The 15,399-nt window shown below is 39.2% G+C and overlaps 3 protein-coding genes across 4 annotated transcripts; 1 reads left to right on the forward strand and 2 right to left on the reverse strand.

Moving 5' to 3' along the window:
* On the forward strand, positions 31 to 5,533 carry LOC107642827 (V-type proton ATPase subunit H). 2 transcript variants are annotated; one of them, XM_016346308.2, is made up of 12 exons: positions 31 to 83; positions 153 to 216; positions 314 to 439; positions 659 to 761; positions 839 to 911; positions 1,566 to 1,631; positions 1,735 to 1,849; positions 2,290 to 2,451; positions 2,744 to 2,869; positions 3,060 to 3,185; positions 3,720 to 3,899; positions 4,949 to 5,533. In XM_016346308.2, exons 2-12 carry the CDS (start codon positions 187 to 189, stop codon positions 5,195 to 5,197), a joined length of 1,356 nt encoding a protein of 451 aa, XP_016201794.1. In that variant the 5' UTR covers positions 31 to 83; positions 153 to 186; the 3' UTR covers positions 5,198 to 5,533. The 2 variants fall into 2 exon arrangements, with proteins under 2 accessions (XP_016201794.1, XP_016201793.1); XM_016346307.2 differs by having other exon boundaries at positions 51 to 216.
* On the reverse strand, positions 10,529 to 11,854 carry LOC107640096. The gene is made up of 2 exons (XM_016343652.1): positions 11,717 to 11,854; positions 10,529 to 11,650 (listed from the first exon to the last, which is right to left on the reverse strand). The coding sequence occupies exons 1-2, from the start codon at positions 11,852 to 11,854 to the stop codon at positions 10,529 to 10,531; spliced, it is 1,260 nt and encodes a 419-aa protein (XP_016199138.1).
* On the reverse strand, positions 12,087 to 13,952 carry LOC107640097. Its single transcript, XM_016343653.1, has 2 exons — positions 12,726 to 13,952; positions 12,087 to 12,446 (listed from the first exon to the last, which is right to left on the reverse strand). Exons 1-2 carry the CDS (start codon positions 13,950 to 13,952, stop codon positions 12,087 to 12,089), a joined length of 1,587 nt encoding a protein of 528 aa, XP_016199139.1.

Raw genomic sequence — 15,399 nt, forward strand, 5'->3', positions numbered from 1 at the left:
GAGGGAAAAAAAAAACCGAATGCAATAAAACTGAAGGCAAGTGAGTAAGTAATGAGTAATGACAGTTAAAGCTTTACGAGAGGGTGAGTGATCCTCCTCTCTCCGGTTCCTCCGTTGTCACGATTTTCTCACTTCACTCCTCTGTTTCTCAGCTAGGGTTCGTGTTCCAGTTCCAGTTCCAGCAAGATGGAGCACGCCGAATTATCCACTGAACAGGTTAGCCATTCTTCCTTTTAGATTAGATTCGTTTGTACTGATTCTGGATTGAGCTATTTCTTTTGCTGATTCCGATCAAATCACTGCGTTCTGGAAGGTTCTGAGGAGGGACATCCCATGGGAGACCTACGTGTCCACTAAGCTCATCTCTGGTACAACCCTTCAGCTCCTACGCCGTTACGACCATCGTTCTGAAACCCACCGTGCCCAATTGCTACATGAGGTTACCCATTTCCTTCCTTCTCTCTTCAATTACAATATGTAAAATTCTCTAGTCCGGGACGAATCTTTCAGTAAATTCAAAAATACTAAGGCTTTGTGCTAAATTTATGTTCTTCATAAATTCCTTGCTGAAATACAAGTGGAATAGATAGTATTTGACTATTTGTGACTGTGGAGTTTAATGTATAATTGTGTTGAGATTTTGTTTCTGTTGTGGCAGGATGGTCCGGCTTATGTTCGCATGTTTGTTCATGTATTGCGTGATATTTTCAAAGAAGAGACTGTAGAATATGTTCTAGCTTTGATAGATGAGATGCTCACAGGTAATTCGAAGGAAACTGGGTTGTTGTTTCGATCTGTATTACTTGTGGTGTGTGCTTTAAGTTGTGCTCTTTTGCAGCCAATCCTAAAAGAGCAAGACTGTTTCATGACAAGACCCTTGCAGATGAAGACACTTATGAACCTTTCTTAAGTTGAGTATTTACTTGAATATTTACTTACTCTACATCTTAATCATTAACCTCTATGTCACGATTATGGAAGCCCAGTTCTCTTGCTCTGCACTCATTTAAGTATTTAACTGTTATATTTCTTGACTCTTTGTGAAGTTGTTGAAGTATTTCAGCATTTGGCATATTGGCTTCTATCAGAGTATATTGTATACATAAAACATCACCATTACTTTAAGCTTTTTCCCTTCCTTTTTTCTTTTGAGAAATTTCTTTTACAAGGGTTCCACATCTTCCACCAGCCATTAATGATCATACTCTGATTTTCATGATATTTATTCTTATGCATATAAACTTTTTAAGAGTCATTAATATCAGCTGAAAACTGCTGCAAAGCAGATATAGATATTTCATATTTGTCTATATAGGATATGTGCATTAGTGCATGTAGGAAGACTGCTTCACAATTGGCAACTTAATAGTTTATAGTAGCTGTTCTCCTTTTCACACAAAAGATAGTCAGTCTTTTTCTGTAACCATGGTTATTCTTGCATGTGTGTTTTCTATTTAAGTATTTATTTATAAAAATCAAGGATATATATATATATATATGCATGGATATACCTGTCATGAAGCTAATGCCACGTGATAGTTATCTATCTTTTGCCTGTATTTCAGGTTGCTTTGGAGAGGAAATTGGTTCATACAAGAGAAAAGTTGTAAGATCCTTGCTTTAATAGTTAGGTAACACAAACTGACACAGTCATTCCCTCGTGTTAATTAAAAAATAAGGCCCACAAGTATATTATTTTCAGATTTTCAATTTCTTATTATCATATAATTACAGTGCCAGGCCCAAAAATCAGAATGGCGGTGTTGTAAATTCAGAATCAAACTCAAAGAAAGCATTTACCACGATTGAAGATGTTCTAGGAGGATTGGTAAAATGGCTTTGCGAACAGGTATGTGATATCTGGATCGATCATGACTTAATAATCATGGTGTAATAGATAATGGATAATTGGTCCATTTTAGATGTGATAGGTTATAATTTTGGACTGCAGAACTGCACTAAGTCTCCAACCAGATGGTATAACATGGGATCAAGATCCTCTAAAGTGAGGAAGTTGGTAAAATGAGGAGTTAATCACTCTTAAATTAAGATAGTGGGGAACAAATTTCATGAAAGTTACAAAATTAACGGTGATTAACCCTTCACTTTTACCACTTTACCAACTTCCTCACTTTAGAGGATCCAAATTCATAACATGTACACTCAGATCACTAGGCAGTTGGGAAAGCTTGAATGACTTAAAAAGCACTTATATTAAAATTCATAAGATAGTCAATGGACTCATTCTACATATTCATTTTCACCTGATCATATAATTATCATTTGTAGTTGAAGAAGCCTTCTCATCCTACACGGGGTGTTCCAACTGCCATCAATTGCCTGGCAACTCTACTTAAGGAACATGTGGTTAGGTCTTCCTTTGTTCAAGCAGACGGAATCAAGTTGCTTGTACCTTTGATTTCTCCTGCATCCACCCAACAGTCTATTCAGGTAAAGTTGAAATATATCTTTGAGAACTGATCCACATGATTTCTGCCAATAGTTAGCTAGGCAGGTGTGATTCATCCTTTTATAACTGAAATGCTAGCTGGAAATCCTGTAGCTTGCATTGCAGTGGCTAAATATGCTTGTTGTGTAGGATGATGTGGTGATTCCAAGATTTTTTTTTCTTTTTTGGACTTGGGATCTCAATGAAATATTCAAGCCACAATTAGGCTAGTGTTAGAACTTAGAATTGATGGCACTCATTTAGGGAATTAATTGACAATTCTCTCTGTAACAGCTTCTTTATGAAACATGTCTCTGTGTATGGCTCTTATCCTACTATGAACCGGCAATTGAATACTTGACTACCTCAAGAACCCTTCCTTCTCTTGTTGATGTTGTTAAGAGTTCTACAAAAGAGAAGGTATTGTTGATTCCTTTAGGTTATACAATTCATCTCTTCTTCTTTTTCCCTTGCAAAAAAGTTATACCTTCTAGTGTTAGCTGAATTAATTTGAGCTTTTTGTTATATTTTAGGCTAGCAATTACATATGCTTATAACTTTTCCTAGGTGATCTGATATTTTTATTTCTTGTTTTGTTGGTTTTTGTCAGGTTGTTAGAGTTGTTGTCCTTACCTTTAAGAACTTGCTATCAAAAGGGACATTGGCTGCTCAAATGATTGACCTTCAGCTACCACAAGTTGTTCAGAGTTTGAAAGCACAAGCATGGAGTGATGAGGTGAGAGCATGAAAGTTTGAAGGACTTACATTGATTTTTCCTAATGTAAATTTATTTTTATGCAAATTGAATTAACTATTAGTATGAGTTATGTGGACATCAGTCACCAGAAGTCATTTTTATTTACATTTTTCCATTAGAGCATTTTTGCGTAATTATTCTAGAATTATTTATTAGTATTGGAAAAATTAAATTTCAAAGTACACAACAACAACAAAGCCTTATCCCACTAGTTCTCTATACAATACTAAGTAAAATTGCTTTTATGTGTGATGTTATTGCAAAAATGCATTCTGTTTATGTACATGGCTGTTATTTCAATGAGGATGAGTTGGTAAATTAGATCCTGAATGCATTTCAAGGTTGTTTTAACCAAACATCAGTTTATTCTGAAAATGTATTTTGAGAGTCAAAATGCGTTTTTGGAAATGTGATTTGAGATATAGTTGGCGTTAATCAACTCTCTCTCTCTCTCTCTCTCCAAAAAACAAATATCTTTATTTTGAAGCGCGTACATTTCTTGCTACTTCATAGGACTTGTTGGAGGGATTGAATTACCTGGAGGATGGGCTTAAGGATAGCATTAAGAAATTAAGTTCTTTTGATGTGTATAAGCAAGAAGTTCTCCTTGGCAATCTGGATTGGTCTCCCATGCACAAAGATCCCATATTTTGGCGAGATAATATTACCCATTTTGAAGAGAATGACTTCCAGGTATCTCTGCATTTCCTCTTCCTTTCATGCATCATTTCTTATTGCTAATGCTGGATTGAGGGAAATTAATTTCTCTCATTTATGGATTTAATATTTTATTGCTTTATTGTTTCATAATATTATATTACTTTGCCTACAATGATTTAGTATTCACCTTGGTGGAAATCATTAGTACTGATCACTGAATACTACTTGGCTGGTTAGCATACGAATGTGTTCTTTTAGTTTGCTATTATTAGGATACACAACATGTAAACTACCTGATGATTTACTCAATGATATACCTTGAATTGAATGAAGGTTAGCTTCCATGTCTAAGCATTGTAGAGTAATTGATTAAGCTGCGTGCTATTAGATGGAAGGTTTTCATAATTGTGTTTGGATTGTTGTTGTATGATCCATATTGACCTGGTTAGCCGGGAAAAACCAATGAACTAGTCTCTTGGCCAGTTCAGCTGTAGTTTTAGACCAAATTCACACTCATCCAGTCAAACCCAGCCACAATGGGGCCACCTGTATGACCTGGTCAACTAAGACTTGGTGTAGTCCTGACACTTGTGTTATGGAATTTAATAGTAAATGGGACACACAATTGCCGCAATCTGTTTAATTTTAAGTTTAGTGCCAAGTATATAATTAATTCAAGTATACACGCGGTCCAACTGAAAAAGAATCTTGCAACATGCTTTGGATTTTGGAAGGACATCTTCAGACATTGAAAATGACATGCATGCTTTTGTTGACTTGATCCGTACTCCCATCACATGCTAACAAATCATTTTGTTCAAAACTATACATATAATGACAATGGATTTATGATCTTTTTACTCCAAACTTAATTACTTTCATGGATCCTATGAGACGTGATCATTTTATTACAAACACGGACGTCTCTTTTACCACAAGAGTGACATGGACAATGCATTTTATAGCAATTACCTTTCAGCAATGCTTTAAAAGTTAAGAATTATGACATAATCTCATTGCATATTAATATTTTCAAAAAAGTGGAAAACACATAGTGATTCATTCATCTTTGTAAATTGCAGATTATAAGGGTTCTAATAACAATTTTGGACACTGGTAGCAATCCAAGGACTTTGGCTGTTGCTTGCTTTGACCTTTCGCAGTTCATCCAGCACCATCCTTCTGGGCGTCTCATTGTGGCGGACCTCAAGGCGAAGGAACGAGTAATGAAACTAATGAATCATGAGAATGCTGAAGTTACTAAGAATGCGCTGCTCTGCATCCAAAGACTTTTCTTAGGTGCAAAGTATGCCAGCTTCTTGCAGGCTTAGCTCTATTTCATTGGAGTGGAATAGTGTATGCATTACATTCCACAACTTTTGCTATTTCGTGATTTGGAAGGTTCTATCCTGTACAAGGTTCATTCTTTGCAGCTTCATTTTATTTATTATATTCTGTTGCCGCTAAGGTTCGAGCTTCAGAGCAGTTAAAAGTTGTCATGAGAAATACATAATTACGTATCCTTGATATTCGGCTATTCAATAAAGAGTTCTGTAAATTTGTACTATGTTGTGGATATAGTGACATATTGAATTCGATGGAAATAGACACCCCTTGTTATTTTGACATTTAATTTGGAAAATGTAAGGAAGTTAATCCCTCGCTAAGAGTTTGTTGTGTTTTTTTGAACCAAATTGAGTTGGTCTAGTAGATAGTTTGCTAGTCTGGTTTGAATTCCGCTCTGTGCATGTTTCGATTTGCGATGGATTAATCCTTAATCTGTCTAATTGAAAAAGACTATAGGAAAATAAAAAAAAAAAAAATCTTGAACGAGGAAATAAGATCGAGTTGTCATATGATGCTTCTTGTGGGAGAGAATGACTTAAGAGTTTGGGGCTAAGAACTTGATGAAGACATTCAATCTCAAAGTTATTATATATAGGAAGCTTTTGCTTGGTAATAAATGCTGTCCTCCAACTCGGGTTTTAATTTGTAAATTTGTTCATAATTGTCTTGATATAACGGAAGAGATTTATCTATCTTGTGTTATAAAAGTATATATTAAGATTATAAATTGAAAATTTTTTTTATTAAAAATATAAAAAATTTAAAATCTTCTAATAATAGTAAACTTATCTTCAGCTACATCTATAAAGTAACCTGCTAGCAGTTAAATATCTTGGAGGATGTTAGCATAAAAACGTGTAAATTTTTTTTTTGTAAAGACACTTAAGTGTCGCATTATTATTGGACGTATTAATAAATCGATTATTTTTAAATTTCTTAATAAATTAGAATAAAATCAACTTTTTTATAACAATAACAATAAACTCAATTGTTATCAGATGCGGTCAAACTGATCAATTTACATAATCCACTGAATTATAATTTTTTTTTAAATAAAAATCAGGGATATATTTGTCTTTTTATCAAAAAAATTTAAACATCATTCGATTTAGATTGTGTAAATCGGTCGAATCAAATTGGGTCTAATAATTATAGTGCGGATAATTAGATTTATTATTGTTGCTATAATTTTTTTTTTGGTGACTTTTATTGTTGTTATAATAAACCGATTTATTCTGATTTATAAACCGATTTATTCTGATTTATTAAAAAATAAATTATTAACCAATTTAATAAAAATATCTAATAATACCATAACACATAAATATTAAAAAAATATATTTTTAATATCTTTATTAAAATGATCTCCAAATATCTTTTGCGGCTAGTAATAAATATGAGGCGGAGAGGCAGAGATGGCACAAATCATTCAAATAGTGGATAACGCTTTCTTTAAGGATATTTGAATTTATGGCTTGTGGAATGTTACAACTTACAATTGAATTTAGTCAAATCTTGAACCCAGTGTGGTCTTTTCAAAGGCACAAGATCAAGGTGTTATTGGTACAAGCCTCCAAAATCCAACCACATAATTTAAACTCTCTTAGAGGAAAAGGAGGGCAAACTAAGAAAATACAATAATTTTGGTTTGGTGATCGATTGTTAGTGTATATATAACATTTTTATTTTACATTTTATGATGAATCATAGTTATAAATTAATGAAAAATAATAAATAAAAGAGTAAAATATTATTTTAATTTTAATATATGAACAAAATTTTAATTTAGTCTTTAATGTTTTAAATATTTTATTTCAATTCACATGGGACGTTTTTGTTATTGCTGGAAGTCTCTGATACAATCTCCAATCGGCTCATTTTTATTGTGGAGATCAAAATGGTAGGCAACATCTTAAAGTGTAATGTTGATCTCATCCCATAAAAGGTGAAAATTGTGGGTATCATGTCTCGACTGCTCGACAAATGCAAAAATCGAGGAATTGTTAAACATAAAATCTCTCAACTCTACTGTATATTCAAATTCCGCCTCCCTTATATAAGGCAATAAGATGCCAACAGGAGGAGATTCAAAGTCACCCAGCATGGCAACAATAATCAAGTTCTCTTAATGGTCACAATATTTACTCCTGCAAATTAAGCTTATCTGAATCATTAATTATATTTAATAATTATTAAATATTAGAAATTTAGTAGATAAATATCGTTAATAAAATATTATATTCCATACAAACATAATTTTCATTGCTAATATTCATAGTATGAAATAAAATAAGAAAAATGAAGCAAAATTTAAAAAATAAATTATGGGTAAAAAACTCAAATGAGCCAAGGGCTCATCAAAATTACCCATATCCGCCAAATCAAAAATTGAGACAATATTCAACCAGAACGTATTTTTATGTAATTCGAAACAATAGGTTTCGAACTAGATATGTATGTAATTCGAATTGATTGAATTCGAATTACTCCAACTCACTAAACCCACGTAATTCGAATCAATTCGTTTCGAATTAGAAGCGAAAATTTTCAAGTAATTCGAGTCAACTTAACTCGAATTATGAGAGAAAAGTTCGAATCCTATTAATTCGAATTACTAGGAGAAGGAGTAGGGAGAGAAGTTCGAATCTTATTGATTCGAATTATGTGATTTTGGCTACTCTAAGTAATTCGAATTGATTCGTTTCGAATTACATTGAACTTGCCTATATAAGGGGTTCGAACCAAGTTCATTCGAATCACTTTGCCATTCTCATACCCCACCAAATCCCAGAGAAAACGACCAACATTTGGGCCGAGATTCACCGGATTGGCATATTCAGGCGATGGGAGACAATCCGGGGAGGCTTTACCGTCTGGATGGAGTTGCTCATATCGCCGGGGTGATCAACGACGAGGTTAGTGGTCTATGATGTTGCGCTGTTCATAGTGTTTTATGTTATGAAAGTGGTTTTATGATAGTGGTTTATGTTATAGCGGGTTTATGGCAGTGGTTTTATGAAAGTGGTTTTATGTTAGTGGTTTATGTTATAGTGGGTTTATGGTAGTGATTTTTGTTAACGGTTTAGGACGATGGTTTATGTTGTTGTTAGTGGTTTAGGATAGTGGTTTAGTATAGTGGTTTAGTAAAGTGGTGTGGGCCAGTGGTTTTTGTTAATGGTTTTTTATAGTGGGTTATGTTAGTGCTAGCGGTTTATGATAGTGGTATAGGCAAGCGATTTTTGTCAGTGGTTTTTGTCACCGGTTTTTGTCACTGGTTTTTGTCACCGGTTTTTGTTTTACCCGTTTTTGAGGTCGGTTTTTTTTAATGGTTTTGGATAGTGGTTTTAGCGTATGTTAGCGGTTTGGGGAAGTGGTTTTTGTTCTTTGTGATATGAGTTGCATATGTCGAATGCATTATAAACTTTCGCAGGTTTCGCAGGTGGTCTGGTTACAATCCTGGGATTAGCAACAAGGGGCCTAGGGTTCAGATGGCTCGCCTGAAGCTCGACCTGTTACAGCCTCGGGATGTAAGTACCATCAGCCGTATGTGTAGCTAGTCAATGTTTAAGTTTTTAAAGTTTAAAAGTGACTTTTAATAGAATGTTTATGGTGTTTACAGTTCATATGGATGCCCTATAGCGCACTCGACGTCATCCAGGTTGTCCATCCGGAGGTATTGGAGCCTCGGCATACGATGCTATGGCGGTGTGTGACGTCCTTGATATATTTTGTGGTTGTTGAGTGGCATCAGGTTGATAGAGTGCTACCGCAGTTTGGCGGCGTACAGCCCCAACCGCGCCCCGCCCTGAACATAGACTTCTTGATGTCGAAGGACGGGAGAGGAGGTGACCGTTGGTTTCTGGCGCAGCTAGCTGATTGGCATCTTCACTGGCAGGAGCGTGCGGATCACATTTTACAGTTCGACGTTGTGGCCGACCCCGGCCCCTCGCATGAGTTCTTGACATGGTGGCATCAGCATGGAAAGAGATTCCTGTCACCAGAGATGTACTTGGGTGATCCACGAGGTCTTCCTATTCCGGGTGAGGCGACTCAGAGGGGTCCAGGCCGAGTTCCTGAGATGGACCTAGTCCACGATGTTCCTGACAGACGTCGTGTTGAGAGGCGAGCTCGAGTCGGCACACGTCGTAGCCAGCGAGAGCATGCCTGGCTCGATGATGCCATGGATGAGGTTGAGGACGCAGGTAGGGGTCGAGGGAGACGACGTGGTGGTGGACGTAGGAGGAGGGGGGTTGATGCTAGAGATGATATCCACCACCCTGTGAGAGATGCAGCTGGACGAGGTGAGGGTGTCGGGGTTGACAGGCCCCAGCAGGGGGGGCATGATGGTGAGTGGTATGGATCTGGTATGGGAGATCCGTCGACGCACACTGACGCTGGGCTTGGATGTGGACCACTTGGAGATTATTTCGTTGGTGTCCCCGGTGATGATCAGGCACTTCAGGACAGTACTCCATGGGTCAGTCCGAACTCTATGTTTCCAGACTTCATTGCTAGTGACGGTTTAGTGGCGGAGTTCGGTGGACCACATTTCCTTGAGGATATCCGTACCATCATGCAGGAGGATGATGCTTCACGAGGGCGGCATCAGACGACAGGGACACAGGCACCTTTAGATGTAGATCTGAACGAGCCTACCACGGTGCCTCCTGTGCAGACTTTTGCCTTGGGTGGGACGCCGACATCCGCACATACTCTGGGGTCACACTCAGTTGCCGGTCCGTCGTCATCCAGACCAGTACATGTTCCCCCTAGGCCGCCTACAGCGGATGTTCCGGAGGACGATTCCGACTCGATTGAGGATGAGGAGCCACTGATCCGGAGAGGACATAGGACACGGGTTCCGCGCCGTTGTTTCACTGGTTCACACCTATTCCGATGATTCTGGGTTCTACGTGTATTTGTTCTTGCCATGTAGTCAGCTTGTGTATTTTTACTTGGTTATTAATGTTATGTATGGCTTCCTTTATGTATTTGTGCACCCGGTAGTTACTTTCTTGTTATTTAGTGTTTTATCAGACACCTAGAGATAAGGTGTAGTTTGGTTATGTAACGTAAAGCCATAATAAGAACCACAATTGAAAGATATGTATCGTACGAAAAAAAACTTTTTGGAATTGTAGAATAAATTACTTAGTTTCACGAAGTTCATTGGTTGCTAAGTTAAATAACATGCATGTGCTGATGGTAATAGAAATAAAAACATACGGACAAACATTACTAATCATTGGTTGATCCGTTAAATAACATACATGTGATGGTGGTAAATAGAAACAAAAACATTCAAACTAACATTCCTAGTTATTACCCTCCGTGACTGTGGGTCGTCCGGCCTGCGGACAACTTCGCCGAGTATGTCCTGGTTGCCTGCAGAGGCCACATCTCTTTGGGCGGTTCGGATTTGCATCATCCATGTTGGTTCGTATACGAGTAGACCTCGGCCGACCCTCCCTCGCACGCCTCATGTTCGGATCCGGTATAACGGTGGGCCCGGCATATGGGGGCCAGAATCCCTCCGGAATGGGAGGTGTGAATCCCATCTGATAGACACCGAAAACAGAACTCATGCGATAAACTTCGTGGACGTAAGGCTGCCAAGTTAGTCGTGAGTACGCACAGCATGCCAGTGCGTGAGGACACGGGTAATGAAGTGCCTGGAAGTATCCACAATCACAAGTCTGAGACCCTAGTGAGACCCTGTACGTACCAAGAGAGAACGAACCTGTAGGAGTCGTTTCAGCCACGGTGTACTCCGAGTTATCCCTGTCATAAACAGTCACCGTGAAGCACCTGGCCGTCTTCAGGTTTGCCTCGATACACTTGACCAGGTACTGGCTAAATTGTTGTCCGGTAGCCATCTGAGCCTGGGCCTCCGAACCCTTACAGACAAATAGTTCCGCAAGCCTTCCATATGTGGCCTTGATCAGCGAGCACACGGGGAGGTTCCTTACCCCCTTCAGAATAGAATTCACACACTCAGAAATATTGGTCGTCATGTGCCCGAATCTCCGACCTTTATCACAGTACTGTGTCCACAAGGAGTACTCAATTCGGTTCGCCCAGTCACACATTGCCGGGTTCTCGGACCGCATAATGTCGAACCAGTAATCAAACTCTACCTCCGTCTTCGCATATGCGGCGTTCACAAGAAGCCTGCGGGCATCTTTGCCCTTGAAGGTGAGGGCGAAATTCGCTGCAACGTGTCGAATGCAGAATGCCCGGTATGCAGCTGGGGGTAGCCATCCCCCATCGGACGCCTCAAGTGCTGCCTTGATGCCGTTATGCCTATCTGAAATAACCAACAATCCCGGCTGAGGTGTCACGTGCTGACGGAGGTGGGTGAGAAAGAAGGACCAAGACTCAGCATTCTCACCCTCAACCAGTGCGAATGCCACAGGGAGTATGTTGGAATTCCCGTCCTGTGCAATTGCCACAAGCAACGTTCCCCCATACTTGCCATATAGATGGGTGCCGTCAATACTCACCAACGGCTTACAATGACGAAATGCCTCGATACAAGGGGGAAAAGTCCAAAACAATCTATGAAAATAAGCCCGAGACTCGTCCTCCTGTCCCCCAACTATAACAGGGCAAGTCTTGAGGACGGCTACAGTACCAGGCATCGTCAACTGAACTCCTAACACCCACCGAGGGAGCTCGTTGTACGACTCATCCCAGTCCTCATAGATGATTGCAACAGCCTTCTGCTTCGCCATCCACACCCTCCTATACGTAGGCCTGAATCCAAAGTGAGCTGCCGTGGCATTCAGAAGCACCTTGATGTTGACGGATGCGTCAGCCCTAACCATTGGCATAATGAACGTCGCTATCACATGGTAGTCCAAACTCCTATGGTCAGTCACACATTGCCGGGTTCTCGGACCACATAATGTCGAACCAGTAATCAAACTCTACTTCTGTCTTCGCATATGCGGCGTTCACAAGAAGCCTGCGGGCATCTTTGCCCTTGAAGGTGAGGGCGAAATTCACTGCTATGTGTCGAATGCAGAATGCCCGGTATGCAGCTGGGGGTAGCCATCCCCCATCGGGCGCCTCAAGTGCTGCCTTGATGCCGTTATGCCTATCTGAAATAACCAACAATCCCGGCTGAGGTGTCACGTGCTGACGGAGGTGGGTGAGAAAGAAGGACCAAGACTCAGCATTCTCACCCTCAACCAGTGCGAATGCCACAGGGAGTATGTTGGAATTCCCGTCCTGTGCAATTGCCACAAGCAACGTTCCCCCATACTTGCCATATAGATGGGTGCCGTCAATACTCACCAACGGCTTACAATGACGAAATGCCTCGATACAAGGGGGAAAAGTCCAAAACAATCTATGAAAATAAGCCCGAGACTCGTCCTCCTGTCCCCCAACTATAACAGGGCAAGTCTTGAGGACGGCTACAGTACCAGGCATCGTCAACTGAACTCCTAACACCCACCGAGGGAGCTCGTTGTACGACTCATCCCAGTCCCCATAGATGATTGCAACAGCCTTCTGCTTCGCCATCCACACCCTCCTATACGTAGGCCTGAATCCAAAGTGAGCTGCCGTGGCATTCAGAAGCACCTTGATGTTGACGGATGCGTCAGCCCTAACCATTGGCATAATGAACGTCGCTATCACATGGTAGTCCAAACTCCTATGGTCGCTGGAGATGGAGGTGGCGAGACAGGTGTGCGGTCCGTTGTACCGCTTGACTTTCCAGATACCCTTACGTTGCCGGAGACTCAACCGAATCAACCATGTGCACCCATTCCCAAACTCTGAACACTTTCCCACGTACCTTCGATAGTCAGACTCGACTACCTTGTACTGTACCCCTCGGCGGATGCTGTACGTCTTCACACTCAACAGCGCCTCATCTTTGTCCTGAAATTGTTGGCCAACCTGAAACTCTGTCATACCGGCGGACCCTTCCATATCCCGAGCGCCAAATCCAGCAAGCTGCTCAGGATATTCATCCTGTCTCATGGCTTCCAGGTCCAAAGATGAAAAATGGGGTGGATACTGCTGTGTGCCAGAACTAGTTCCACCAGTAGCCCTTATCGGATCGCTCGCTCCAACATCATCGCCGCTTTCATCGGCGATAAGATCCGGCTCGAGATCATCGTCATCTGCCTCATCAAACAAGCCCTCTCCCACTCCAGCCGGTGTAGGACACCGTACGTCGGTCGGAAGATGTTCCCCATATCCAACCTGGTCTCCAACATTGCCGCTAAGATCAACAGCAAACGATGGGGAGGCGGCAGGCTGGACCGCTGGCACATACACTGGAATGGAGGAGGAAGCAACCGCAGGTCTCGAGCTTGAACCGGCCACCGTGGCTATAGTGTTGGCATTGCGGTTCGACCCACCCGATCTTGATACCATGTCAGCGAACTTTGCCAACAGCTCTGGTGTCCTCACCTCGGGAAACTGCCTACGAGAAAGAAACATGACCTGCAAGTCCTCGTCACTCCCAATGGTGAAACAATCATACTTCACCGTATCATGGAGAACAGTGGTTGGAATGCGATAGTAAAACTTCTTAACTCTTTTCACTCCTTCCACACCAAGCTTGACAAGCACGGAGCTAACGAGAGCATCGTAGCTGGTGGTGGGACTCATGACAATACATAGAGGATCCTTATCAGTGAACTTCACGCTAGAGCGAGTTTTTCTCTTAACCGATCCTCTATGGTGTACTAGCACTAGAAAACTATCCTCACTAGTCATCTCACTTCTTTGTTCACAGCTCCATGAGTTCGCTGCATATATATAGAGCTCCACTCCACACTAATTCGAAACAACTTGATTCGCACCATATAAACATAATTCGAATCCAATCAATTCGAATTACAAAGGAGTAGTAATTCGAATCATTTAGTCTCGAAAAACGTCATTCGTCAAAATTTCTTAGTAATTCGAATTGATATCATTCGATTTACCCTTAGCTAGTTCGAATCTTATTGATTCGAATTACGTATGACTCTGCATTGTAGTAATTCGAAACGAATTGATTCGAATTACGTGGGAATATTCATGGTATTAAATAAAAAAAGAAAAGTGAAGCAAGATTTAAAAAATAAATTATTCATGTTGTATTATTTTAACCTGACTAGTAATATTTTTGATGACTTCAATCCAATAATAAATTTTAACAAAAAAATCTGATCTCACAAATATTTTATTTGAATAATATATTTATTTAATTTAACTAACATATCAATTAGCTTTTAGCTTTTATATTTATTTAACTTAAGTTAAAATTAATTATAAAAATATTAAAACCTACTATACCTACCTAAGTTAATATAAAACTTCTAACTAACGAAATCAAAATACCTAACACATTAAATAAATTAATAAAGCCTAAACACCTAAACTAATTATTTATTGAAAATAAAAGAAAAAAAAAATAACCTCAAAATCCAAAGTTCCAGTTATGTACCAAGTCGCATTTAATTTGTTAAAGTCTCTGTCGCAAACATATTATCGGGGATTCGGGGTCATATACTCATATGTACTTCAGGAACTCGAACTTAAGTTGTTATAAAGTTACAAAATTCTTAAAAATTATTCAAATGAACGAAATCTCGACTACTGTAGCCTTATATATGCCTCAGAGCATATCTCGGATGTTGAGACCCTTATTAAGTATTTACGCGTATTGAGACCTGGTTCAATCTTTACACATATCTCAGATATTCAATACCCATTTTTTCGTTTAACACGTATTCCAGATACATTTTAGATACGTCAATCGTCGTTGTGTCACATAACAAATGTTTAGTACGTGACATTTGCTTATTTTTTATTTTCTCTTTTAGTATTCGAAATATGATAAATCATACATTTAAGTAATTGCTTTATATTTTGTACATTTTCATAATTTTTATATTTATTTAATTTAAATAAAAAAATCATGTTTACTTATCAACAGCCACAAAAGTCAATATTTTTTGTTTGTTTGGCAAAACGGAATAGACCGCAGCGACAATAATCTAATTGATGAGCTTAACTATGAAGAAAAATGTATAATCCATTTGGTAAAATGCGGTATATTAAATTATTAATAGCTCGTTGACATATAGTTCTTACATATATTTACATGTAATTAAATGTTTCATGCATTGCACCATTTCAGCATTTGTGATATTTACACATAAAAGATAGCTGATTC

This window comes from Arachis ipaensis, chromosome B05, assembly GCF_000816755.2.
Source record: "Arachis ipaensis cultivar K30076 chromosome B05, Araip1.1, whole genome shotgun sequence".
NCBI lineage: Eukaryota > Viridiplantae > Streptophyta > Magnoliopsida > Fabales > Fabaceae > Arachis > Arachis ipaensis.